At 40.5% G+C, this 27,022-nt stretch overlaps 1 protein-coding gene across 7 annotated transcripts in view; it reads right to left on the bottom strand.

The window, feature by feature from the left end:
- prdm16 (PR domain containing 16) overlaps positions 1 to 27,022 on the bottom strand; it is a 171,349-nt gene that overhangs the window by 13,136 nt on the left and 131,191 nt on the right. For 3 of the 7 annotated variants that reach the window (XM_063464122.1, XM_063464123.1, XM_063464125.1), the window contains exons 4-8: positions 9,944 to 10,084; positions 4,945 to 5,047; positions 594 to 795; positions 348 to 513; positions 16 to 169 (exon numbers count right to left, since the gene is read on the bottom strand). In XM_063464122.1, coding sequence (XP_063320192.1) covers positions 16 to 169; positions 348 to 513; positions 594 to 795; positions 4,945 to 5,047; positions 9,944 to 10,084 — 766 coding nt within the window. Of the gene's footprint in view, positions 1 to 15; positions 170 to 347; positions 514 to 593; positions 796 to 4,944; positions 5,048 to 6,252; positions 6,337 to 9,943; positions 10,085 to 27,022 lie in introns of those variants that run through there. The other 4 variants (XM_063464124.1, XM_063464126.1, XM_063464128.1 and 1 more) reach the window with 2 other exon arrangements.

Genomic DNA, 27,022 nt, shown 5'->3' with positions numbered 1-27,022 from the left:
GAAGCCCTTACTTACAGCTAAAGGGTTTGACACTACTGTGGATGTGCTTATGCTGCTTGAGGCCTGACGAGGTGGCAAAGGTCTTGCCACATTCAGGGCATGTGTGAGCGCGGGCCCCCACGTGTTGAGAGCGGATGTGACGCTGAAGGTTACTGGGATCTGTGAACACCTGAAATTTAAAACAAGTGTATAAAAAAATGCAATGTATGCCATAACTAACAATGCTAAAAAAATTACACAAAATTCCCCTTTTTGTATTTTGTAAAAACATAAGCAGACTTTTCATTTCTTTGTCTTCTTAAAGAACTACTAACAGATAAAGCCTGTGTGTCCTGTGCACAACTTACGTGGCGGGTATGCTGTACCTTATCACAGTTTTCACACTCAAAGCGCTTGCCACTGTCATGTGACATCTGGTGACGGATGAGGTTGGACTTCCAGTTGAAGGCTTTGGGGCACTGATCGCACTTGTACTCCCTCTCTTCTGTGTGAACTATCATGTGTTGTCCCAGACTTGATTGAGAAAACACAAGCTCATCAGTAAATCAGTCAATGAATCACATTTGTAGCACAATGAATGGACTGAACTTCACCTGTACTCATTGGGAAAGATCTTCTCACAGTCTTTACACTCATGGACAGGATCGTCGCTGTCCTCACGTTCCTGTTTGAAGTCGTCTCTTAGTGTGTCAAAGATGGAGCCAGCACTGGAGCACGAATACTTCTGATGCCGCCGCAGCTCAAGTGTTGAGGAGAACAGCTCATCACAGTCTTCACAGCGGTACATCTGCTCGTCTGCACGCAAACACACGCATACACAAGGGCTTGTTTAGCCACAACGCAGCTTTCTATATGAATATAATACATCAAACATTTACGTAACTAGGAGATGTGTATTTAAAAAAAGACATTTCTCATCATAACCTTTTCTGAAGTTAATAATTAGTTTTTGTAACTTTGTAACTTTTGTAACTTTGTCAACTTTGTCAACATTTTAATCACAAGCTAAGAGCACCTACAAGCAGCGCTAATCGCTGACATTTAATTGTGCTTTTAATGTGTGTAAAAAAGACAACATTTTTTTCGCTATCAGATTCAGCACAATATCAAAATGTGCAGTAAAATAAGCTTATTTGCATCTTAGTATACTAACTCCTGAGGAGTGCATGTTGGCAGAGATGCAGAACCAAATGTCTAAAATGTATAAAAAGATAACAACTGATAATAACACTCAGCAAAAAGAAGAATCTCGTCCTGTTTTGTGTTTCAGTCGCAGCTGTATAGACAGGTTTAACAAATGGTAAAAGCAACCCCATAAAATGGAAATCAATTAGCAGTGAAATGTAACCGTCATTAAAACTGTTAATTACTTGTTAAAACAAGTGTTTGCTTTAGAGTGTTGGTGTAATAGCACACAGAGGAAACAATAGGGGCTGGTCTTCCCCTTCCATGTTGATAACCTTTACAATACTTCTCACCAACAAGGTCAAATGCATAAAACTCAGACCAGCTCTTTCAATAGCAAGTTCCTGAGTCCCACGCCAAGTTCAACAGATCAGGGGAAAGCCCAGCGGAGTGTCTTTGTGCACATGCATAAATAAGTGTACGTGTGTGTGTGTGCGCGCACGAGTGTGTGTGTGTAAATGTGCTTATGTTTCCAAAATGAGCCAAAATGAACAGAGGTAAGCAGGGCCACGGTGGCGCCGACCCCATGGTGATTTCAGCGCCAACCTGCCATACCCTCTTTGGCATGACCCAAGCAGCCAGCGTCTGAGTCGGCCCCCCAGGTGTCCCAACATGCCACACACACCCATCCATCAATTCAAGCTGTACTAAATGAGTTTATCCAAAATGACTTACAGTGCATGGCTCACCTGCTTTCTACTGCATGTGGCCGTTTATCCAGCTGGAACTTCTTGGACACATTAAAAGGGCATTAGTGTAGCAACATCAATGTGTCTAACCTTGGGGAGAAGGATAAATGACCTTCTGGTCAATGGACCATTACACAGAGCTCAAACACTAAACTAACTAGCCACTTTGACACCACTGTGTGGACGTATTTCATAGGGAGCGAGCATTTTACTGTGAGAGGGTTGGGTATGATTGCCTTTGCAGCACAAACAACTCAAAATATTTTTTGTCTGCGACATTTAAGAGTGGAAAATATTTTGGACAAAAAAAATAAAATAAAGACATGGTTCATATACAGTGAGGACCTTCAAGTACCCTCTAGGGAAAGGAACACAAGTAATAAAAGATGAAAGGAAACACCTTAAAGGACACTCAGGTGTGTGCGTGAATGTTAGGATGCACACATGCACACATTGCTCCCATAATGTGTTCTTAATAATATGCACGGCTACTTGCATGTGCATTTCGGTGTGCCTGTGTTTTTTCAGCAAGTCTGGCTTGTGTGGGTTTTGTGGAGGGGGGTGGGGAGGTTAAAGTGGAGACTAATAGCTCTCTGGGAGACGAAGGGAGTCACAATTATGTGCAGTTTAGCAGCTAATCTGGGAGCATGGGTGAGGTCTCAGGGGACTCCTCAAGTCCTCCACTTCAAATTCCTTCTCCGATAAGCTGGACACAGAGAACAGAGCTGCGCTGCCAAACTCCTGCTCAACCCCACTGCCTCACTCCCTTGCTCGCACAAATGCAGGGAGACAGGAAAAACAAATCGGATGCGATCATCACAACGGTGAGATGACTTTGTCTCACTGCTCGTCCTTCTATTTCAGTGTTGCTGATTCACATATACTGTAAGCATCTTTAAACACTAAACCATCTGTATGTTACACGTTCTTTTCTGTGTGCCTTCAGCTCTCTCTTACACAACACAAAAAGCCAAATACTTTGGCCCTGACACAGACATTTTGGCAGGTGAAATTTTCTCTCTGTCTGCCTCCCTCATGCGCATACATACAGGCAGATGAATTCAACAAATCATGTATAAACGTGCTCCATCTTTGACACACTCCTACAACATGTCAATCTGCTTCTTTTCAATAATATAGCTTTCTTTGCTCCTGTATCCCCCCCTCCCTCCCCTTCATCTTTGGCACGGAGACCTGTGCGTAAACTGTGCATCATGCAGGGTAGTGGTGGGGAGCTGGTGAACTGCACAGCATCTCACGAACATCTTGTTCTCCCTCCACAATTTTCTAATCAATGACAAGTAACAGTAATCAGATTTTCTTTTTTTCATCTGTGGTTCCAGAAAGACTGGAAACACAACAAAACAATGTTACCTGACAACAGCACTTCGGCACAATAAGTCCAAGATGTTTAAAGAAAACGCAGCGGAACTACGGACCCTTTTCCGCTTAAGTAAAGTTTGAAAGAAAAGTGAACAGCTGTCCAAGTTAGATTACGAGATAAAATATTGGACATATTCAGTCTGACACAGGCGGGCACGGTTGAAAGGCAGTGAGTACAGTGAATCAGGTTACCCAGTCAGAGAGGAGAAGGGTGGATGAGAGCACCTAGAAATGTGACGCACTTTGAAATGTGAGCCAATTTCGAGAGGACAGCGTAAAAGAAGGTGTAACGAAGCACTTACGGCACAAGATCTAAAGAAAGGGTCATAATAAAATACACAGAAATGTATTAAAAGAAAGAAAGAAAGGGAACGATTTTATTTATATTGTGTATAATCTTTAACTAATCCAACAATGAGACTAAAAAAGCTTCAAGCTCTAGCATATTCAGTTAACTGACAGGTTATTTTTCAATCTAAAAATTGCTTCTGATCATACCTGATCTGCTTTGTAGCTTTCTCTTCATTATTTTTAAGCACTAATTAAATTACACACCGAAACAACTTAAACAGGTTAGACAGAGGCATCTCTCCCCCTTTCTTTTCAGTCGGAACACGGGATTCCCAGGGGTTGAAATCGCTACAGAGAAGTCGCTTGGACGCACGGAGAAACGCCAGGCAGGCAGAGTGAGCGAACATAAATATACAATGCCATCTCAATGGAAACTCCTGATTAGACTGTTTTGCTGAACACCAATACAATGGCAGGCTACTGAGGTTGGGGGGGGGGGGGGGGGGGGGGGACTGGAAAAGAAGTCAATGAACAATCCATCAGAAAGGCCGACTGCCTAAAAAACCGCTGTAACGGAAACCTCATACCTATATATCCAAGTTTGACTGAGGAAGTAGACTGTAAACCGTCTCAAACCAACAGCCTTCTTAAAGTTGCACACCGGGGAGACGCTAATTAAACTCATGACTTGCAATTTTCACCCTGTTGTTTATTTATTTTCATTTTTAGGATAGTAATAGTGTTCTGATGCCAGTCCGTTTTATGGTGATTTCCTTACATTTCCAGCACTAAGGTGTTTGTTTGAAGGTTTTCACTCTGATGAAGACCTGAGGTAGTTGAAACGAGTCAGCGTTTTAACTAATATTTCCCGACTAAATGCCATTAATCCATCTCCCCCTCTTGCTCCACCTATGAACGGTTTTTTCTCCCTTTGCTCCCATAATTTGTTCTTAATAATATGCACGGCTACCGAGTAATTTCTGTTTGATCTTAGCTTTCCGTCAACAGAAAATTTCTACTCGCATAGGATGGAATATGACAAGTGCCAATTGACGCCCTAATACAGCATTTCAGGCAAAGAGGCCCATTATATTGTAGCATTGTAAAAGAGCACAATTCAGACCAGACTCTTACGGGTATCCTTTCTATATTGGCAAGCCTATTTTAAATGACAGATCCAAAACGGCCTTCAACCATATGCTTTAATGCGGGATTTAATTCCATCCTGGAAATTTATGGTTCGAATAATTCACATTTCTTGAGTAGGGAAAAAAAATCTTGGAGGGAGAAGTGGTGTCTTTTCCCCCAGTTATGGAGTGTGTTGACCGCGAAAGCGGCACAGGATGCAGGTTGGAGTTTGTTTAAAACGTGCGCTAATGACGCGCATTAATCTTACCTTGTAGGTTGGGTGCCATGGATCCCTCAGGGAAAATACCGTCCTTCATATACACTAAGAGCTCCTCCCCTGCTTCAATGTCCCGGACAGCTTTATAATAAATCTGAAGAGAAAGAGAGAAAGGCAAGGGAGACTTTAACTTAGGTCAGGAAAGGATTAATAAGTCTGGCCCCCTATATATTTACTGTCGCAGCTCAGGGCCCGCGTGGAACCCAATATTATTCTAATAATATGGCTGGTAACGGGGGGGGGGGGGGGGGGATTACGAATATGTAAAGTAAGCTACATTGTCCTCCTATTGGAACATAATTGATTCTGATCTGTTCACGATATTAAACAATTCATTTTACTAACATAATAACTCCCCCTCCTTTTATTTTACAACACAATCAGCTGTTTGTTTAATTGCAAATTTACCCGAACTTTGTGAAATAAAACGAACGGAAATGTTGGTTTCTGTTACAGATGGAAACGTGATCTGCACTCTTGTTAAAAATAAATAAACACCCGAAAGAAATTATATAAGAAATCCAGACAAACGCATTTGTTACAAAAAAAATGTCATAGCAAAAATAAACAGCCCCGCTTCTGTCGTGCGTTTTTGTTTTACAGCTGCAGCAAACCGGGAAACGTCAGGTCTTTAACTGCACACGACAAATCACTTTATTGAGGTCATTTGACAAGTGTGCTCGGACATAATTTACTGCTGGACACTTGGGTTTCATTTTTTTTCCCTGTTTTGCTTCAATACAACAGAAATCGGATTCAAGTTGAAGTATTTAAAGGTAAGTCAGTGCCGAGGCCTAAACCAACAGTACAGGAAACCAAGCTGAGCTTAAATCTCGATTCACAAAATACAAATAAATAAATTATAACGATGATAATTAACATTCAAAGTTTATTTTTTTTTAAATAATCATCTTTACATGGCACTTCTTTACGTGTTGCAGCTCTGTGCATCCCAATTATTATGACACAGCGCAAACAACTTCAGGCGTGATCTGTGAACGCATGGGGGCGCTCTGCACCAGCTGTACACTGTCACCACAACAAGACGGACAGAAGCACTCTTTCACACATACACACACAAACATACAGAGAGGCTGGGAAAGTAACTTTTAAGACTTAGCGCTCGTCAGATGAGAGAGAGGAGACAAAGAGCAAAGGCCTAAAATCAACGAAAACTACACGCATTATTATTATTATTATTATTATTATTATTATTATTATTATTATTATTATTATTATTACAGCGTATTATATTTACCACAAATAGGCTACTGTCTCTCCATGCTTTTTCGACCTGACCTTTCTTTTCTCCGTGAGACGGAACAGTTGAGAAAGTTGCGCGGCGCTGCGGAGAGCCTCCAGCTGCAGTAGCACTTCAGTCCCGGTGGAGTTGGCGACACAACCCATAGTAGGTCTGCCCGAGATGGACCGGGGCGCTAGAGCGCACAAGGCCGGGGAGAAAGGGTCGCGGGTCGGTCGGGAAGAGCTGTAGACGGTCGGTGATCGCTCCGTTTGGTTGGATGAAGCCTGACGCTCCTCTGCTGGGTTACTCTCTAATCTAGTCAGTGAGCGCGTCTTTGATGATGATGATGAGTCTCTCTCTCTCACTCTTTCTCTCTCTCTCTCTTTCTGACTCTCTCTCTCTCTCATTAGTGATTCCCTGTTGCCCCTTAGTGCTCTCTCGGTTACCCGTCGGCCACTCCTCCTCGTCTTATCTCCAGCCAAAAGGATTGAGGGATCTGCGGCACAGACCCCTCCCCGCATCTCCGATCCCAGCCGCCGCTTTGGCCGCTTGATAAATCTACTATTGGTGTAAATAATAGATAAAGCAGCCTGACAGACTCGCAGTCATTCTGTCGGTCACTCTAACACACAAACACACACAGACACACACACTCATAGGCCGAACACATGCTTAAACAAGCAAATAGACACACAGACACACAACAGGCCTTTTTATTTATTTATTTTCTTAGTTTAAGTTTTGCTTCGTGCTTCACTTTTGTGGTCTGAGCATAATCTCATTGCCTCTTAGATTTTTTTAATCTAAAAGAAAAAAAGAGAATTGTTGAAGAAAAGAAAATTTGACAGAGTTGAATGGTTTAAGATCGCATTTTAATAAAACGTAAAAACAATAGAATTTCTATTTTTATGAGGCTTGTGTGACGTTGTAAAGTTATTTTGACGGAAAAAAGATATCGATTACGGATATTGCTACTGAATTATTTTTCAAATATTTATTAAATCGTATTTACAGCGGGTAAACAAAACAAATAAAACCCGTTCAGACACGAATGTGGGCACTGAGGTAAAAAACAATGAACAGCGTCGCAATATCCCTAAAAGTCTTTTTTTTTTATTTTCTATTTTTTTATGCTTAATTTATGTTGCAGCCCTTTTATGTGTAGTTTAATTTATGATATTAATGACACATCTTCCCGGTTTTATGTCAAGATTATTAATTGCAACATTATCAGAAAATATTACACTTTTTTCCTTTTAAAGAATACAAGTCAGTTAATAATTAAGAGGGTTTAATTACATTCTTAATTAATATTTGGATGTCTAATTTGAATATTTCTTTTGCCTTTTCTCTTGCTCGGTCTCTCTTTCTGTGTGTGTGTGTGTGTGTGTGTCCTACAGTAAGGTCTGATCACATAGACTTGTCTTGACCTCTTCCCATCTCTGTCCAGTGTTCAGCAGACAGATGCCTCATCGATCAATGCCAGCCATAGGGGCCCACAACAATCCCCTACTGTGGCCTAATACACATGCGCACGCACGCACGCACGCACACACACACACACACACACACACACACACATACACACACACACACACACACACACACACACACACACACACACACACACTTGCACATGCACGCTTGTCTCTATGAATTGATGGATCCGTCCGGGGGTAGAAGGGCAGATCAAACAGCACTGGAAAGGGCTTCACTCCAAAACACAAAAGATGAAAAGTTGACAAGAAGGTGGACAAGGTTCATCTTTTCCTTAAACCCCCCATCAGCTACCCACCCATCTCACATGCCACTCATAGCTCTCTCAGCTGTTTCCACCTCTCGGTGCAACTTGGCCTTCGAAAAAGTGAATGGGCACACTTGCAAACCCATTTTGACCAACTGTTTGGGGTTATAAATGAATGAGAACAATCTCACTTAGGTGCACGCACACACACAGAGGCACACATTTTGGATGGATTTTAACTGAGAAGAATGTTACTGATACAGTTGTCTGTAGATGCTTACACAGAGAGCCATATTGGGATTATCAGAAAAAATAAGAAATCCACAATGCTTTGAATGAAACTCGTGGAATCACCTGACAGAATGGAGACAAATCTATAAAAACAATGCCAAATTAATGCACGGCCACAAATGTCTGAATTATGATCAGTCATGCACACATTTGTTCATCTTGCATCATTAATGACAAACAACCCCATAACTTCTCCTCTTGCTCTTTAAAAGGTTACTGCCTGCATTTGAATTTGCCTAGTGTGCACATATTTCCATAAACTCATGTATTGTGCATGCAGTTATAAAAAAAGAAAGAAAGAAAAAAGAAAAATCAGTGAATGGTCTCTTAAATTATACATTTTAGCACTGAGTGGCTGCACATAAGTGTGTGTGTGAGTGTGTGTGTGTGTGTGTTTGTGTTGTGTTTGTAAATAAATGATAGGGTCATACCTGCGAGCCACTACACCAAACAACTGGGCAAGCAAACAAAAGCAAAAGCCGTTCGCTAAGTACAAACAACTGCAAAACACATCAAAAAGCAATCGTGCACGTGGCCTTTTCGTGGTCCGATAATTCTCCACAATTTTCTCTGGTGCCCTGATTCTTTCTTTGACATTGTGTGGCAGTGGCAGGGGGCACTGATGTGAAAATCTTAAAAGGATTAGGCGGGCTGGTGTTGCCAGCCAATTGGTGCTTGTCAATCTCGGAGGCCCCCGTGCGTTCAGTCTCTTACGCCTGGTACCAAGCCCCCTTTCTCTCTATCGGTCAGACTTAATGTCTGAAGCTTAAATGGACACACCAGCCTGTCCCCTTGGTGTGACAGGGTGACAGGTGGCAGATCAAGACACCAGGATAGAGAAAGGAGACAGAGTCGGCAAGGAACAGGCGGCTGGAGACGGAGTCAGGAAGGGCCGCGTAGGCAGGGATTAGAAAACAAATGAGAGCGGAGTGACGAGAATGTGGAAACACGCAGACGAATCATACGGGCGGATCTGGCTACTGTCATGCTGCTTAGCTTCTGGTGTCATCTCATTTAAGATTCCCATCCTCGGTTCTCCTTTGGAAGCAGATTGAATTGACAGTGAAATGCGTATTAAGTAACAGCACCAGTATTTAATTTGCAGAAACTGGGACAAGAGTCAGCAGAACAAAATGGGGAAAGAAAAAAAAAAAACTGTCTCTGTGTTATAAACAGAAACGGAGAATTATGCTAATACGTTGCAGCAGTGTAAGTTGTGGTACATGCATTGCATGGGGTTAGGGTTAGGGCCTAGTTAAGCAGTTGGGGTTTTATAGGCAATGGCTGGGCATCTTTCCAAAAGGATCCGATACAGCTCGCTTAGGTTTGAGAGAGAAAGAGAGAGCGAGAAGGGGGTGGTGGGTGGGGGTGTTTGGGTGATAAGAAGCAAAAAGAGAAGCTGCTGCTGCCACAGAAGAAGACTGCGCCTTGGATAATGGTTATTATGGGACTCAGGAGTGTCAGACTATTCCTCAGCCTCTTTACATGGGTCAGTTCTTAACAGCACTGGCAACCATCCCAGCCACAGACACACAATGGAGCCATTCCTTGGTCATTACTAGCACACACTTTTCTCCAGCACACACACACAGTAGATGGGAAGGAATAACTGCCACCCGCCACTCGTCTCTGCCTATTTCTGACAGTGTGGTGCGATTTCTTTCGTATCTGGACTACGGATTCAACTTGGACAATGTTGTCATGGCACTCACCTGGTCTCCTGTGAGATGACAGGCGGCGAGGTTCTGCTCCTCAAATGACGGGGCAGAGCGGACGTATTTGAGCCAGCTGTTGCCGGCGGCATCTGGTCCCGTGTCCAGTGCAAACTTCACGTTGCCCATGTCATCCACCACCTGTTGAAAGGCGACAGGTTAGATATTAAAAAATAAAAAACAAACAGACTGAAGCAGTTTGTTTAACGAGCATGAGACTCTTTTCAATGACTGTTCAATTGACTTGATTTAATCAAGTGATTTTTAGTGTAGTTATGCAGTTGGTGTGTTTACAGTGATTAAATATTTGTGTGTGGGCCAAGGGTTTGATGTCACTTAACTTTAAGGTACACAGAGCTAACATGTCAGTGGGTGTTAGGGCCACCTAACCTTGTCAATCCCGACAACAAGAAGAGGAAAGAGGGAAAAGAGGAGGGAGTACACAAACTGTGGTGTCTTTCACTTGTCTAAAGACTTTCCCTGGCACATATTGATCACCCTTTGTAACCCCTGCAGACCCTTGAGACTCCAAGAGTGGGTTTCATGTTACCTGCTTTCACAGAGAATGAAGGAGGATGGAGGTAGTGGTGGAGCAGGAAGAGGAGGAGCAGAAGAACAGAAGAGGGGCTCATTGTGAAGTGAAGAGTGAGGGGGAAAACCAGGAGCGACTAACCATGCTTTATAGCTTTTGCCAATGAGAAATAAAGGCTCGTAATCTAAACTGATTCCTGAAGTAAAATGCAAAATAATGACAATTTTGGAAAGACAGCAATTTTGCAATAAAACCTTCATATTTTTAGATTAGACAGAAATTTGCGCATATACGAAACAGAACCAGAAATTGCAGGAATCTTTGGTGGTGGAAATTTGTGTTTGCTTGGTGGAGTTGGTTGGTTCTGGGAAATCTGGAGCTGGCAGAAACTACCGGGCTCTTCTCCACATAGCTGGGTTTGAAGCTCTGATTTCTCCCTGGTCCTACATGTGATACTGAGCCTGTGTGAATCCTGCAGGAAGACCTGGCCTGAGACTGAGCAACTCCTCTAATTACAACTACCAATCAGCCTGGCTTGAGTTCAGCCTTGACTTCTAGTATGACACGGTGCACTCCTAATCACAGTCAAATGCCTGCTGAAGGAAATCGAGGTGTGATGGAGAAGAACCAACAAACCCTCTGACATTTTTAGATGTGCAAGGTTCGCGAACTTCTCTAACTGCCTGCTTTTCTAAAGCCATGCTCATGTTTTTTCCCTCCAGCTCGTAAAGTGTGAATGCCTATGTTCTTGTTGTTGAATGCACGCGGAAGGTGTATTTTTGTGGGCGGGGGTGCAGGTGCCAAGTCTGGTGAGTAAATATGTAAAGGGTCTGGATGGAGGTGTGGAAGAAACGCCATGTGCGTGCTTGTACAAATACGGCAACTGTTTTAGGCGGATGCACGTATGCACGGCTAAGGCAACAGCTTGATGTAACAGCAGTGCCGTGCTACTTTCAAGCCAAGGTGTGAGTTTACCGAAGTAACTACAGTAACTGCGCCTTCTTTAGAACAATGATGCCTGTTAGCGCCTTGGCTGGAAATACATATTAAAACCTAAAGGTGTTTGAAAACGCCGTTCAGCGAGGCTAGAACGAAAGCTGCAGCTGCTGGTTGTGTGTTTCCTGATTGTAAGAGTGTGGAAAGAGACAGTTTACTGCAAATCAGTTGCTTCTATGCATTCCCTATAACTCACACTCAGATATTCAAAATCCCAATATATATATATATATATATATATACATATATATATATATATATATATATATATATGTATGTATGTATGTATATATATATATATATATATATATATATATATATATATATATATATATATATATATATATATATATATATATTTATAATCATGTCAACTGAACAGGCCAATGAAAAAATCTTCTCTATTCCTCATGCTCCTCAGATCTACAGCTACTGTCTCCTCACTGTGCCCTTTAAAGTCCAAGCACTTGGCTTGACAGAGTCCAGGCCTTCATTTTATGTGTGAAAGCAGTCAGTGACATGCTCACCCACACACACACGCACACACACACACCTAGTCTTCCACCCAATATCTTTTCTGCTGCCGGTGGAATCAAAGTGCACTTGTCATGAGACTACAAGGTAGCTGCAACAGGTATCTTAGGTGTTTTATGAACACATGGAGAAAAGCTGCGATCCATCGATATGTTGGGCATAGTTGTATTCATACCGTCTCATTTCGTGCCCCCCCCACACACACACACACACACTCTACTACATCACTCTCTCTCTCTCTCTCTCACACACACACACACACACACACACACACACACACACACACACACACACACACACAGAGATCTGATCATGGATTTAATGAGCAGCAGACCTGTGTGTGTTCCTGTATGTGTGTAGTCTGGGAGGCCTGCTAACACCCTGTCTCGGGGTGGAGGCCTGATTTATAAGGCTTCAAATGAGGGGCAACAGAGAAGGAGAGCCAGAACAAGCTTGCGGCTGATTGTTTGTTTATTTACCTTTACCTTTTTTCACCCATTCAACCTCCTCCATCCACATGTAACATGGAGGAGTAGGAGGAGGAGGACCCGGCTGGAAATCATCAACTCCACGTGTGAACAAATTTCAACCAAACAAAGCGAGCGAAAGAAAACTGGGCTACTCAAAGATTTCCCCTAAGCTTCCCTCAGTGATTAGAATGCAGACACTGTAGCTGTAATGATATCAGAAATAGTCTTTATATTACCAAACCCATCTTCGCTGAATGTATGGTAGCTGTGCCTTAATCTTATCACTCAGTTTTCAGTACTTCTCATTTGTTCAAAAGGAGAATGAGCTGGTAAATTATTTTGATCTCAACCTCTTAAAGATTCTCTTGAATATCCTTCGATCTTTTACCAAAGATCATACACAATTAACCAGTTTATTGTAAAACCATCTATTTATTGCTTTGGTATTCGTAGATTTTGTAATTATATTTAATCACTGAGATTGTAGAAGTTGTATTTATACAATAATGTATTTTTAAAAGACAAAGATCCGTCTTACTTAGTATGTTTGTTCACACATTCATTTACTTCTACATCACTGATATACTGTACTACTTTCACTGAAAACATTTTAAGAAAAGCAATTTCAGAACTTGACCTATACTATGAACAGTATTACAAAATGACTCACTTGACAGCATGCACACACAGACACACACCAACACATTCATGTGCACAGAGACACAATGAGACTTCACTGAAAGAGAAGCAGCTCTAAGTGGACAGGATGCAGAGCAAACTCCACAGGAAGCTCTGATAAGAGCACGACACTTATACCTCTCCTCACAACACAAAGGGGAACCTTTGACAGCTAGGAACCTTTAATGGCTGTCTCGGCATGCCCTCTCCTCCGCCAGTTATATCTGACGGATGTGTGTGCTGCACTGGGCTGAATTAGTGGCGGAAAGTTGCTTGTACGGGTAGACGTTGGTGACAAGGTATATATTATTTTCTGTTTGACGGAGGACAGAAAATGGAAATGGCAGCTCGGAGCGCAGTGGTGATTGTGATTTTGATGTGAGCTTGAGATAGAAGCATGTGAGACATAACTCCTGGGTTATTGCGTGTCTCTGAGGGAATATTTTTACAAAGTGTGATCTTAGTGCTCTGTTGCACACTGATGTGGTGTTCAACGTGTGAACACACCCTTGTTTGCATGTATTTGTATACATGCGTGGTAGGAGGACCAAAAGGTTTTCTCGTTTTGAGCTCTTTATTTTTGCTTCCCACCCCCAGAAAATAGAGAAACGTTTGTTTTTGTTTCGAGGTTTTTGGAGGATAGGAGATAAGCGAGCCATACTGATTTGCCATTTTTCAGACCAACAAACCTAACACATTGGTTCAGGTAATAAAGAAGGAACCAGGCAGTTAAGCAGGATCTTTTTCAACAAAAGTTAGCTGAAAGATTTCTTTGAATCGAAAGTTTTTCTGGCTCTGGGAAATGGAAAATAAGCACTCTAAACATGTAGAGAATGGCAGACTTTTTCCTGGTTCATCTGCTAATGTCCTGGGGAGGTTGCCAACAAATGAAAAAAACATTGTTTCAAGGAGGAAAAAGAAAGAACAAGGAGCAGATTTTTTTTTAAGTATCGATTTTGCTCGATCTAGATTGGGTTTGTGTGAAAATATAGAGAAAAGAAGGATAGAGAGATAAACGAAGAAAAAGAAAGGTATGGAGGATTGGGTGCAGTTCAACTTAAAGGAGGCAGGGGGCAGCCTGGCATGAAAACAGAAGCGCAAAGTAGAAATAAAATTTCCCTCTCTACAGCTGTACATGTATTTTTAAATATATAAACAAGGCCATGGTGGTTGTAGATAATAAAAGTAGTATAAAGAGAAAGAATTACATATGGACACACACATGAATACACTCTGTTTCACCCTGAGAAAAAGGACAGTCATAGAAACAGAGCAGTGACAGATTGAGTGGCTGTGAAGTGGGCTGCGGAGCTGGTTGTTAGAGGTGTTACAAATTAAGGTGCAGGAAGACTAACAAGAAATAAAGAAGTGTGTGTGTTGGGGTGTGTATCCTTTCTGGGTCTGTTTCCAGTTGGGAGGCCTCTTAACATGCACACAAACACACACACGTGCACAAACTGGCAGGCTAATAAAGTGGTTGATAGAGTACAGATCATGACAGCTTCCAGTGTGTTTGTGCTCATTCTTATGTGGGTGTGTGTGACTGTGTGTGTGTGTGTGTGTGTGTGATGGATGGGGGCCTATGGAGAAGAACCTACCATGCCACATCACTCAGTGATCTAAAAGAGTGTGTCTGCCCACATTTATGTGCATGTTTATGTGTGCGGACGTAAGAAGTGGAGAGACACAAGAGGGGGTCGTGCCAGTGAGCACCGTCTTACGCTGAAGAAAGAAGACTGGAAGGAATAAAAGAAATTTTTCATGTTTTATTAAACTTCAGTGGACTTAAGCTGGGTGAGGATGATGTGTGAGGGAAGTGGAAAAACAAAACAGAACAGAAGGAGGAAATGAAGAGGTGTGATGAAAAAAAAGAAATAGCTGTAATTGCATTTCAAGTTATTGTTTATAATATCTGTAAAATCGGAACGCTAAATTTGTTGATGTATTAGTGTGGGAGTTGAAGTATTTATTAGTACCCAAATAAACTGTGTAAACAAAATAAATCAATGTTCATCATCCATTCTTTTTAACAACAATGTTTACAAATTTCTTATTTTTTTATAAAAATAATAAAACAATCAGGAACACTGTCATCATTTCTCACACAAACTCGTACTGACGGCATTTTGATCCAATAAAAAATAACAGTAATTATATAAAATCAAATGCTTAAAAATGATAAACTGATAAATTACAAATAAAAAAAAAAATAAGTGCAGATGTCAGTTAGCTCAAAATGATATTTTCACCAAGCACTGTAACCAACCAGACAAATGTGCTCTTTTCAGCACGCCTTTGAAATAATATGATCAATGAAGTTGACAGTATTTGTCAAGCATGACTCATTCCTCTTAACCAGAAAAAAATAATCAGCCCAGAGATTTAACCAGACATTATGTCCAAACAGCACGAATTGATTTCAGCCTTCCACATCTCTACACCACACATTTTCCTTTTTCTCCTAATCTGTCAGAACCACAGCGCGTCATCTTTCCTGTCTTTTCATGCACACGCTGTTCTCGAACAAACAAACACCAATTCACTTGTGCTCAGAAAAAAATGTAACAAATAAACAGACGGGCCACGAATGAGCTGGTATAGCTACTAACTGCAGTGATATTCGAACATTATTTAAATGTTTTCTTTAAAAACCATAAATGCATTAAAACACATGTTCAATAACTTAGCAATAAAACTTTGAAATCAGTGAGTCCAAACAAAGAGAGTCAGTGGCAGAGTATTTCATCAGGAGGAGCCCTACTGTGAGTATAGATTGGACCTTTAAATATAGAGTGAATGTGTGATGGTGTGTGATGGTGTGTGTGTGTGTGTGTGTGTGTGTGTGTGTGTGTGTGTGTGTGTGTGTGTGTGTGTGAGTGTGTGTGTGTGTGTGAGTGTGAGTGTCTGTAAGGCTTATTACTGATGCTGGTAATCGTACACCTGTGTAGCCATGTCTGGCAGCCTAATGACAGCTAAAAAGGAAACAGGCTGTAAATCCACACACACATACACACTCAGGCCTGCACGGAGTACACACATTTTATTGAGGTAAGAGGCCACGCTGAATATCACATCTTTAGAGTTTGTCTCTGTCAAAGGGACAGGTGAATGCCACTGAAAAAAAGTGCGTTTCTGTATTTTGTGCGAGCTTTAGCTGTATCACTAGTAAAATGCATGCATGTGAGGTGTGGCAGTGTGTGCCAGTATGTGTGTGTGTGTGTGTGAAGGTGAGTGAAGGCTTGTTAAATGTGACCCATTTTATCTGGCCAGGGCGGCCATCGACATAATTAAAAACTAGGCGGGCAGGCCAGAGAGGGCCTGGGGCCTTGTAAAAGCCATCTGGGTTGTAGTGTGAGTGAGAGTGCGAGCGTGTGTGTCTGCTTGCATTTTGAGTGTCAGAATGTGGACCTGCTCACTAATGAACCGACTCGCTCCTATTAAATCAGCGTCTCTACAATCACCATCACACAGCTATCATTTGTGGTAAGTGTGCATGTGCGACACTGAAAACATGTCCCAGCGTCCCCAACACTGGTCTGGTCACGGTGACGTCAAATCTTTTTTGTTTTCTTCCTTGGCTCATTACAATAGCTCAATATATATGTAAATATTACCTAATATTACCTAATATTATGCATACATATATATGTATATACATATATATATACAGAGCAGATAAATATGGATTAGTACAGTATCAGGAGGTTCAGGAATCAGTTGTATCAATTGTACTGCACTGTACCATGCTAATATGTACTATAAAGAACTAAGTTTAAACCAGTGTGCTTCTGCTTGTGGCCTTCACCAGGGTCATAGTGACCACAAACCAAAACATGTTGGTCTAGCAATAAAGTTGTTTTATATTCTGCAACTGTTGCTGGAGTTTTGATGTCTTTAGGCGTTTTCCTCCGTGCACCTTGGAAGCAGCTGAAGTTGTGCCAAAAAAACTTTACTCTGCTTCTACTACAGAGGCACATTTTTTTTATACTGTAAAGTTACAGCAGTTATGACATTGTTTATTTTTGCATTATTGGACTGTCAATCGCAAACAAGTACTTATCATGAAATGCATAACCAATAAATTTAGTTTTAAAGTTTGATGGGCAATATATCTAACTGGAAGAGAATAGGGTTTTAAGAGTAAAGCCAGTGATAATGCGTCTGCAACTTTAGTGCATTTTTTTTGTTTTGCATCATGCCACTGTCTCCCCCTGCTCACCCCTGCAGCTTATTTGAATGAGCAGGTTGCCATGTTAGAGTAACTTAAAACAGGAAGTGTGCATGTTTTTAAGAGAACAGGGGCAGTGAGTTTTCAGGCTGGACCTTGTTAATGAAATGGCTTTGTGTTATTTACAGCCCCTTGTTAAAGGCTGGGTGAGTGTGTGTGCTTGTGTGTAAATGCACATGCATGTATACATATATATGCATATATGTATATATATATATATAAATATATATATATATATATGCAAAAAGTCATATGTATGTGACTTTTTGCCCGTGTACACGTGTGTTTTATGTCACGTGATATGTCCAGCGTATATGTATACGCGCTCATGTGGGTGCACAGAAGTTCCCATCACACTATGCCTGTTTTACTGTTGCACAGCCTTTTATAGGCAGGTCTTTATGATATGTATTTAGGGCAATTAGTGAGCAGATATATTGGCTCATTATAGAGAAACAGGTGCACCACAAATGGGGAAATATATGAACGGTGCATCAGGGTCACACACTCTGTCGGCGGTGTTTGAAGGATAACAACTAGACTTATGTGTGTGACAAACAGGAGTGCACACACTGAATCAGTTAGAGCCAGACTGAGGAAATGCTTTCTTATAGTGGCCTCTGTCAAAGAAATCATACATTTAATAAAGAATGTTTACAGCGTTTAAAAGTCAGCTACAACAATTGTTAACAGGCTTAAGAAAAACACAAAGTCTGTCCAAATATTTAATAAGAGGAAGGAAGAAAGAGCAAAGTATGTGTTTAGTGGCTGGAAAGAACACACACTGAGCAAAGTGGTTGTTTATTGACTACAATGTCTAATGTTGCCTTTGTCTCACATTTTATATACAGAATTAGAATAACAGATGTTTTAAAGTGTCATTCATTTGTATTTGTCTTTTAAGTGTTATGCTCTGGATGCTTATACCTCAAAAATATAGAAAATATATAATATCCTTATAAAACTTTGCCTCTGTCACCAGAACAAGGACATTTGTGAATTTAGCCACAAATTAATTAATTAAGTGAACTTAATTAACATCTTTGAAGTATAAGAAATCAGGAAAAAATAAAAACACATATTACCACCACAAAAACAACAACCAAAAAAGTAGCATAATGTAAAGCTTTAAACATTTTTTTATGCTTTGTTATCTTAAAAAACTAAAATAAAAACAACCAAAAATATTGGTCAAATATTAATGAGAACAGTGAAAGCCAGATCTCCATATTTAAGCAAATAATATGTATAAGCGCTGTTGATCATATTCTTCTTAACGATGGTGATTTTTTTAAAAGTTTCCTTAACAAAAAAAGAAAGCAACTAAATCAGTCAAATCTTATACATCCATGCCAAGAATAATAAGAAATAATAATGAGGAGAGGAAACTGGCATTCAACACTGGCACAACTTGACCTCCATGCTATTGACTGACATCGGAAGCGAAACACAAAATGGGACAATTCCTGGAACTGTGCGCACACAAATAGGGAAGTGCTGTTTAGGACACATTTGCAGAACTTGTAACACTCAATTATTTATTAACACCTAAATAAAGGAGTCCTTCCACGGTAAGCTCTGGAAAGATGAGATTTTCAGCAGATGGTAGTAATAAGAGGTTTTGATAACGGGCAGCTAAAGGAAACTTCCTCGCTATTTGTTTATATAACACCGTGGAGAATGATGAAGGGGAAATGGAAGCAGAGACCAAAGCCACACAGATACAGATACACACTGATAAATCTATTCATTCGTAATCGTGCTCCTAGTGATCCAAACCAGACAATTCCAAGAAGAACCGACAGATTTCTTTCCCTCCTCCCTCCAATTTTTTATTCAGTTGCTGTTCAGTTTCAAATCAGCATTTGTCCTATCTGCTACCTCATTCCTTGAATCTCAGCAAAGCAGACTGACACAAAACAGAAGACATCACATGTCTCCAACCATCTTCTTTAAATTTCACTTTTGGGAGAAAGCCATTTTAATGCATTATTGTAGAAAGTTGCATTGTCCTTGTCTGTAGTGACATCATGTTTTGGCAGACAGCTGAGAAAAGACGAAACACGAACACTTAGATAAAATAAACGGTGCTCAAGGTAAAGAGAACAAGAGATTGACAGACAGCGACACATTGTGCTATCATTACGTGTCTCCTTCTCACTGTTGTCATCACCTATAGTCCACCTGGGTTTCTGCAGGAAGCTTGAATTTGAGAGGCCAAATCAGCAAAAATGCATTGTGCAAGATATTAGTGCCCCCTCCCTTCCACAGAAAAGAATTAAAAAAAAAAAAAAAAAAAAGCATTTCAGAGCAGCTGGCCAGGACAGCATGTGGCAGAACCCCTGTGTGGCTGCAGGCCTGGGCCTTATTGGAACCATCTGAGCTTAACTTTGGGTTTTCTATAACAACCAGACTCCAATTTCTTCTCTCACCATTAGTGTACGGCCAGGATTTACTCCTCGGTCTGATGACCCGAGATTAAAAGATTTGCTTGAAAATCAAATATTTACAAATAAATGACTCAATAAAAACAAAAGCCTCATCACTATAACACAATACTCCATTTTGCTAGAACGACTTTTAGCCAACGTCTTTTTCAAATTAAAGAAAAAAAGAAAAAAATGACAGATGTGTCAGCTTAACGAAAATGTATTTTTCTGTAGACTGGAGGAACCTATATCCAAATGTGTCAACTTTTGCTGTTTTAAAGCAACCAAACTTTAGTTTTTTGTTCACTGCATTTTATATGATATTACAAATGTATTTTTGAGCCAACAACTTTTGGTACCTAAATCTTTTTCACATTACTTCATATAAAGAAAAATGCAAAGCCTTGTTTTATCATTAAAAAAAATGTGCTTCTATGACAGGAAAACGTGAAAAGAATGGATACAACTTTATTATTACTATCAAATTATAGTTTAAAAAAAGCAGTTCTGACTTATAAACTCACTGGCTTCAGGCTGTGAATTTTTATATTGCAAAATACTTCGTTGTTTTTCAAATTGCATTCGGGCACAAAATAAAAACAAAAGCAACTGAGGTTAACTTGCCAAAAAAATACAGATTTTACATTTGCTAGAACAAGCCAGTGATAGGCAGCTTTATTCTCTTTCCTCTGCCAATATATTTAAAATCCGCTCTTTTCCTACTTGTTGTAAAAAAAAAAGAAAAGAAAAGTGAAAAAAAAACCACTGCATTTATGCTCTCTCGACTTCCGTGTCTGGCAGTTGTGAGGCACAGAATGCCCACTAGGATTAGCTGTAGGCATAGAGGCATAAATGATGCTATGAGACGTGTTGCTCTCCTCATAGAGGATTAGATGAATATCTGGCTATTCTCATCTCTGCCAAGGACTGATTTAATGTGTGTGTTCTCGTCAGCGCTCTCTGTGTGGCTGCTTGAGTGTGTGTCTCAGTCCAACACTAGCTTCTACGTCACGTTACACACATGTAGAGCCCAGTGCTCCCCTCTTTTTCCCCGAAACCAGGGGCTGAGACTAGCCAGGACATGAAGGCCAATAAAGCTTTCTCTCTCTGAGTGTTGGGCCTGCTGGCAAGAAATAGAGGAAAAGACCCATTTCACTGTTGTGTAAACCATTGTTTCATTTCCACACGTCTCTCTCCCTCTTTCTGCTCTGATATTTCACAGGATTTTTTGGCTCCCGTTCAAGTGCGAACACAATACAGCTATTGAGATCACGGTTAGCACCTCTCGGCCTGCATTGAATTCTGTGCTAGCTTTAGCGCCCGCAGCCACCACCTCATGCTCAAACCACTATAACAACTTCTTTCTTTTCTTTGCAAACCCTTAATTTGGATTTTGACCCAAGACGCAGCACCAGCAGACTCACGATACCCCCGTGCCTGATATCTCATCTCACTATCTTAACCTTCGCCCTAACTCTTTTTCTGGCGGGGCCCCCAGTGTGCAGGTAATGGATCCTGCTCGAGCATCTCCACCCAGAGGCCCATATATCTAACTTTTAATTAAGAACGCTCATCCCTTAACCCAAGAGAAAAGGAAACGGTCAAATCAGCTGCGGGCAGCGGTCTGTGGTGCAGAAGGGTCCTGCAGTCATCTGGTTCGTGTTAGACACAATATTAACAGTGTGTCAGTTATCTGCCTTTTAATGTATGATGGGATATATGGAGGAAGAGATGGATGGATATGGGCCCCCCTCAGAGAACCTAATGCCTAAACAGGCACATTAGGGTGATTGAGGCACATGGAGTAAATGGGGCCCAGAATGGGAGACTTTGAAGTTATTTATAACTGAGGGGATGTTTCCAGGAAACACAAATAAAAATAAAATTGTCAGTCACAAAAAGATTTTGTTAAACAAAAGCAATTTGAAGATGTTGCCTTTAACACTAGATAACAGTTTTCTACTTCCTAAGAACAGATGTATCAAAAGATTAAACAACAATGAACATGGACTACCCATTGGAGAAATTAAAAGTTATCGCAAACCACACGTGACAAAAAATTCAAAACAAGCAGGCTGTTTTGGAGATAGAAAAAAAAGGAGCAGTAGGAAGAAATGAGGAGATAAATGAGGAGGAAGAGCGGCTGCTGACATGAGCCCTCTCCTCTCTGTCAGATAAGAGATAACAGGGCAGCCAGTGTTTAGACACACCATTAGTAGTGTCATCAATCACACACACACACACACATATATATTCACACACAGAGGGAGTGTGGAGATGGAGGAGGAGGACAGGAGGAGGACACAGAGTATCGCTTAATTACTGCTTCCAGGATGTAAGATCGCATACTTTTCTTTTAGAGCTCATAACTTACAACAAAGCGTGCACGCACACACGCTGAACACCAAAAAGCCAACTAGCATCAACAATTAAAAGGCAGTATGCAGTGGCTGCAGAGATTTGATGTGCATATTTATACTAAAATGTAGTGTTTTTTATATATATTATTCATTTCATTGCAGAGCAATAAGTGACATGAAATACTGAATGCAGTGGCTGTTTGATGCACAGAGTTTGGCTCGGTACAGAAGGGTCATGAGGGACAGAGAAAGGGCGCAGGCCCAACTTTAACTCCCACCTGGAAACTTCTCATTAAAGCTTAAACGGCCCACGGCGTCCGAGTCTCCATTAAAATCACACCAGCAAATAACAATGACTTTCAAACTATCCTTTGACTAATAATGCTGTCATTACAAGTTACTTGTGGCATTGCAAAGACCAAAAAAAACTTTTTGGAGTAGTCTGAGGCTCCCCGTGGTCACATTAAAAGCTAAGGCATAATTTGGCCATTCACTAACAACTCTTGGAGAATGCTTCCCTAAAGGAACACAATCAGGCATAATTGGCCAATCAGCAGTGGGAACAAACACAACAGTATACCTCACACAGTGTAGCTGTTTGAGACAGTGCACGAACACAAGACCTCAAACAAAAAATAAAAGACAAAAAAAGGACACAATCTGATCTTACAGTTATGGCATTGCTTAAAAAATTATATACATTATGTATTTTGTTGTTAAGGAGACCACATGCAACGATACATTAAAGTAATGTTAAACAGCTGCTCACCCATTCCAGAGATATCCCAAAATATATATTGATTAAAAGGTCCAATCAGTAAGAAATGTCATATACATGTGCAAAGATTTTAGGAATTATCACACATGTAAAGATGTTTGCAGAGTTTGTTTTTGTCAATCACTCGCAGGTTAATGCGTGTATATTCAAGATTTTGTAAACCACTTTCAGTGTGGTAGCATGTTTGTGATGATAAGGTGACCTTTTTTATTTCACTGATGATGATTGAATTCCCCTGTAATTTATTTCCACTCAGTCAGATGCTGCGATAAAAGGATGGAAATATGGTTTTCTTAATTTATCCTCTGTCATTTGTCCCCTGTAATTCCAAATATTCTGGTTTCCTTCATAAGAAACCTTCAGTCGATCCATGAGTGTTGAATACATTTTTATTTTATTTTTTTAGATTTTACATCTGATTTCTTTTGACAGATTTTAACAGATTCCAATCATTTTTTTAAAGCCAGGTTTTAAACGTATTGCTGCTATTGATCATTTTGTGCGTACTTTGGGACCATTATTCACTCATAAACAGCACATCCAAAATCTATTTTTTATTAATACAGTTCAGTTTTCTTCAGCTTAGTTCGAGGCCTTTTCTTTCATTTTCAGACTCAGGAAATCAATCACATGTCCTTCGCCTCCAGTTGATTACTGTAACGTACTGCACTCCAGAATCAGTAAGAAGACAGCTTACAGTTCACTCAGAACTGCTGTTGTTTGGCTTGTATCTTGTTCCAAGATACGTGACAACATTAGTTTAGCTCTTAGTTAGCCCTTTCTGTCATTACCGGTGGAATCTAGTCTACATTTTAATATTTTATTTATATCTGTTATCCTTTAACTCATCAGCATCCTGATCGTTGCTTAATATCCTCTGTTAGGAACCTGCTGGCTGACTCTCTCATTTTGACCAATGATTATAATTATTAGTGTAGTTGCTGTTTAATTTATGTAAAATAAACTGCAAATTTCACAGTTTTCATTCCTGAATAGCATTAAAATTTGGAGATATGAGGCTTTCCCCTGTGACTTTTACCCAACAATAAAATCTACTGCCAGTGAATAGAAGCTGATCAATAACACTAAGGACGCCTAAGGTGCAACAGGTCATCTCTCAGCACTTAGACATCATTATCTATTATTGACTGACTATTGATCAGTTCAGCTAAGAGAAGTCAATACAGGCATATAAACTCTTAATTTTATAGACTTTGTTAAGTGAATAGAATGCATTTTAATTGTATGGCATAATAGATAAGGAAATTTTCACCCTTAAAAAATGCATTGTGTAAAAATATTTATTTCAGTCTCTGGAAATGTACTTTTTTTTTTTTACTCTTTGTACTGTTGGTAGCATTTCAGTACTTGAGGGCATGATAAACCTGCAATTTTGCATGTATTCTGTAACCACAATAAAACGAACAAAATGGATTTTCATTTGTCTGAATGTGGGCTTGAGCTTGTTAGTTGTACTAATTACTCCAAACAGCAAATTGGATCTTTTAAGCCTGAGGGGTGTATTCACTATGACCTCCCCGTGTGCTTGAGCTCAGTAGTCCTGGGAGGTATTTAGGAGGTAAACATGTTGACTGCACCTCCACCCCGCAATGCTACCATCCATTTACTTTCCCACATGTGCAATTAACGAGCCACTAGCTAATTTGGGGTCTGTGCATATATGCAAATGAAAGACAAACAAAAGGAACGGGTGATGGATGACAAGAAAGGGGGCTTTGAAAGGGCTCGCATAGGACACTTAGCACTGCAACACTAATTAAAAAGCCATGGCACTGAGAGCACGAAGGTAACTCATTAGCTGCAACCTGCTTCTGTGCCACACGGTGCACTGAGTGCTAATGCTAGCTAGCTGTGAAAGAAGGAAAGCCACATAAAGAAAAAGGAGAAAAACAGTAAGAGAATGATAGACATGGGCATTGTGGTGCACTGAGGTGTCCATGTGGGCATATAAGCCAAGCCAAATGAGCTTGGTTGCAATAGCCTTCCTGTGCTATTGCCCATTAGTTTAGTGCAGGGGGTTGCAAGCTGAAGAAAGGTTACCATAAGCATGGCAATTAGGGCTATAATAGGATAAACAACAACCTGGCCAATGGGGGGAGTGAAGCAGAACACAGAATGATTACAGAAGGTGGGTGACTTTAGCTATATTGATCTGTGGCACTGTGGTGGAGGGAGCTGAAAGTGGCACCCTCTGAGCCTGCATGGCTTCTTTACTCAGTGCAGACAATGCCATCAGTGTCCAAATGAAAACTCAGGCATAGACAGATTTTCACACACTTCTCATTCTCTCGTACCTGCACACAGACGCACATTCACTTTGTATAGGCATGCAATTTGTGCTACATGTGCTATATGTGAGTGACCCATCTCCACTAAAACACGTGCTGTTTTTCCTCTCTAGTTATTCATTTAATTTCTGTGCGAGTTGCCACAGTCTCTCTCCCACGGCTCTTTATAAAACTCTTAACATTTACTTCATTGTTTAGCTAAAAATTCTCCAGAAATACTATTTTCATACAGGAGGGCCAACGAGGAAGGAAAAACAGGAGGGAGAAACAAGTGCTGTGGGATCAATGGTGCAAAAAATTGTTTTTATCGAATGCCGCATGGCTCACATTTCCTGCAGACACAGATAAGAGAAAGAGAATGAGCAGACCCTTCTGTGTGTGTGTGTGTGTGTGTGTGTGTGTGTGTGTGTGTGTGTGTGTGTGTGTTTGTCTGCATGAGAGTGTGCACGTGTTTGGTTGGTTAGGCGAGAGTAGGGGAGGGTGTTTGTGAGGTGGGGGCAGAAATAAATGAGATTATTGATGTTACATGTCAAATATAATTGCTGAGATTTGAGCAAAAAGAGGGAGAGAGTAGGCTGATGGGCTCGCTGATCCGTGGAATGCTTCATTTGGGAGAAAGGCCAACAAGTCACAGAATTTGGATTGTGACCTCGGGTGTGTTTGTGTGCGATACTGTAGGAGAATGAGAGTTGTTAACTTTTAAACTTCCCAGTTTCTAGAGAATTAGACACGCAAACACACGTGAGTCTCAATCTGTCAGATATAATATGTTGTGATTTTTTTCCCCTGTGCATGTCCACCTGATTTTTCACCTCTCAGGGCAGACATTTTGGAAAGACCCTCCAGGAAATTCACAGAGGCCTCAAAACACACATATTTTTTTCCCTGCAGGAAAAGGATTTAATATGAAAAAAGCTAAATGAGAACAAAATCTGTAAATACTTTCTGATAAAAGACGTTCTTACTCAATGTAATTCTGCAGTTTACGTCAAGTGGAGGCCTCTAGTTTACCAAAGTATTGGTAAGGATTTATTTCAGGACAATTTCTTCTTCAGGCAGACTCAATTATTTCAATTCTTTCAAGGCTCCAAGTGAAAATGGCTACAGAAAAGATTTAAATAACAAATAAAGGCAAATACAAATACAATACAAGACAAATGCAAGTTCTGTCACTGGTCACGGAAGCCCGACACATGTAAATCCTTACAAATTGCATGAAATTGTCAATGCTAAGTGGGCACGTAGCCTGTATGTGTGTGTGTTTGTGTGTGTACCAGCTCACAAAGAAAGAAATATTTCAATGAAAATGTTCAATTATTCACAAAACAAACATCTTAAATTTGCAGCGCTTTCAACCCTCTCTACTAATTGTATCACTTTCAGCTTACATTGTCTTTGTGAGAAAATAGCTTAATTTCTGAAGGAAAATATCACATTCTGACTTATCCCTCTTAAAAGGTTACATTTTCCAACTCAGTGGCCAAGATGGCCCTCTGGCGCTATCATTATTTAAATGGTAAATGTCAGCATCAACTTTAGGACTATTTCTTGTGTTTTATAGCAGGAGAGGACTATTGTAAAGACACAACAGAGAGAATGAGAACATTGCCTAATGGCACATTATAGGACTAATGATACAAGCAGAGTGTACACAAGCAGACAAGTGTTTTTGTTTCAGGTTTTTAAGCAAAATAAGACAGTGATCTTCACACACAACTTCACAGCACTTGTGCATATATGTCTTTCTGGCTTAATGTGACCCTGT

This window comes from Pelmatolapia mariae, linkage group LG20, assembly GCF_036321145.2.
Source record: "Pelmatolapia mariae isolate MD_Pm_ZW linkage group LG20, Pm_UMD_F_2, whole genome shotgun sequence".
Taxonomy (NCBI): domain Eukaryota; kingdom Metazoa; phylum Chordata; class Actinopteri; order Cichliformes; family Cichlidae; genus Pelmatolapia; species Pelmatolapia mariae.
The sequence above is the reverse complement of the archived record's forward strand: the minus strand, read 5'-3'. Positions and strand labels throughout refer to the sequence as shown.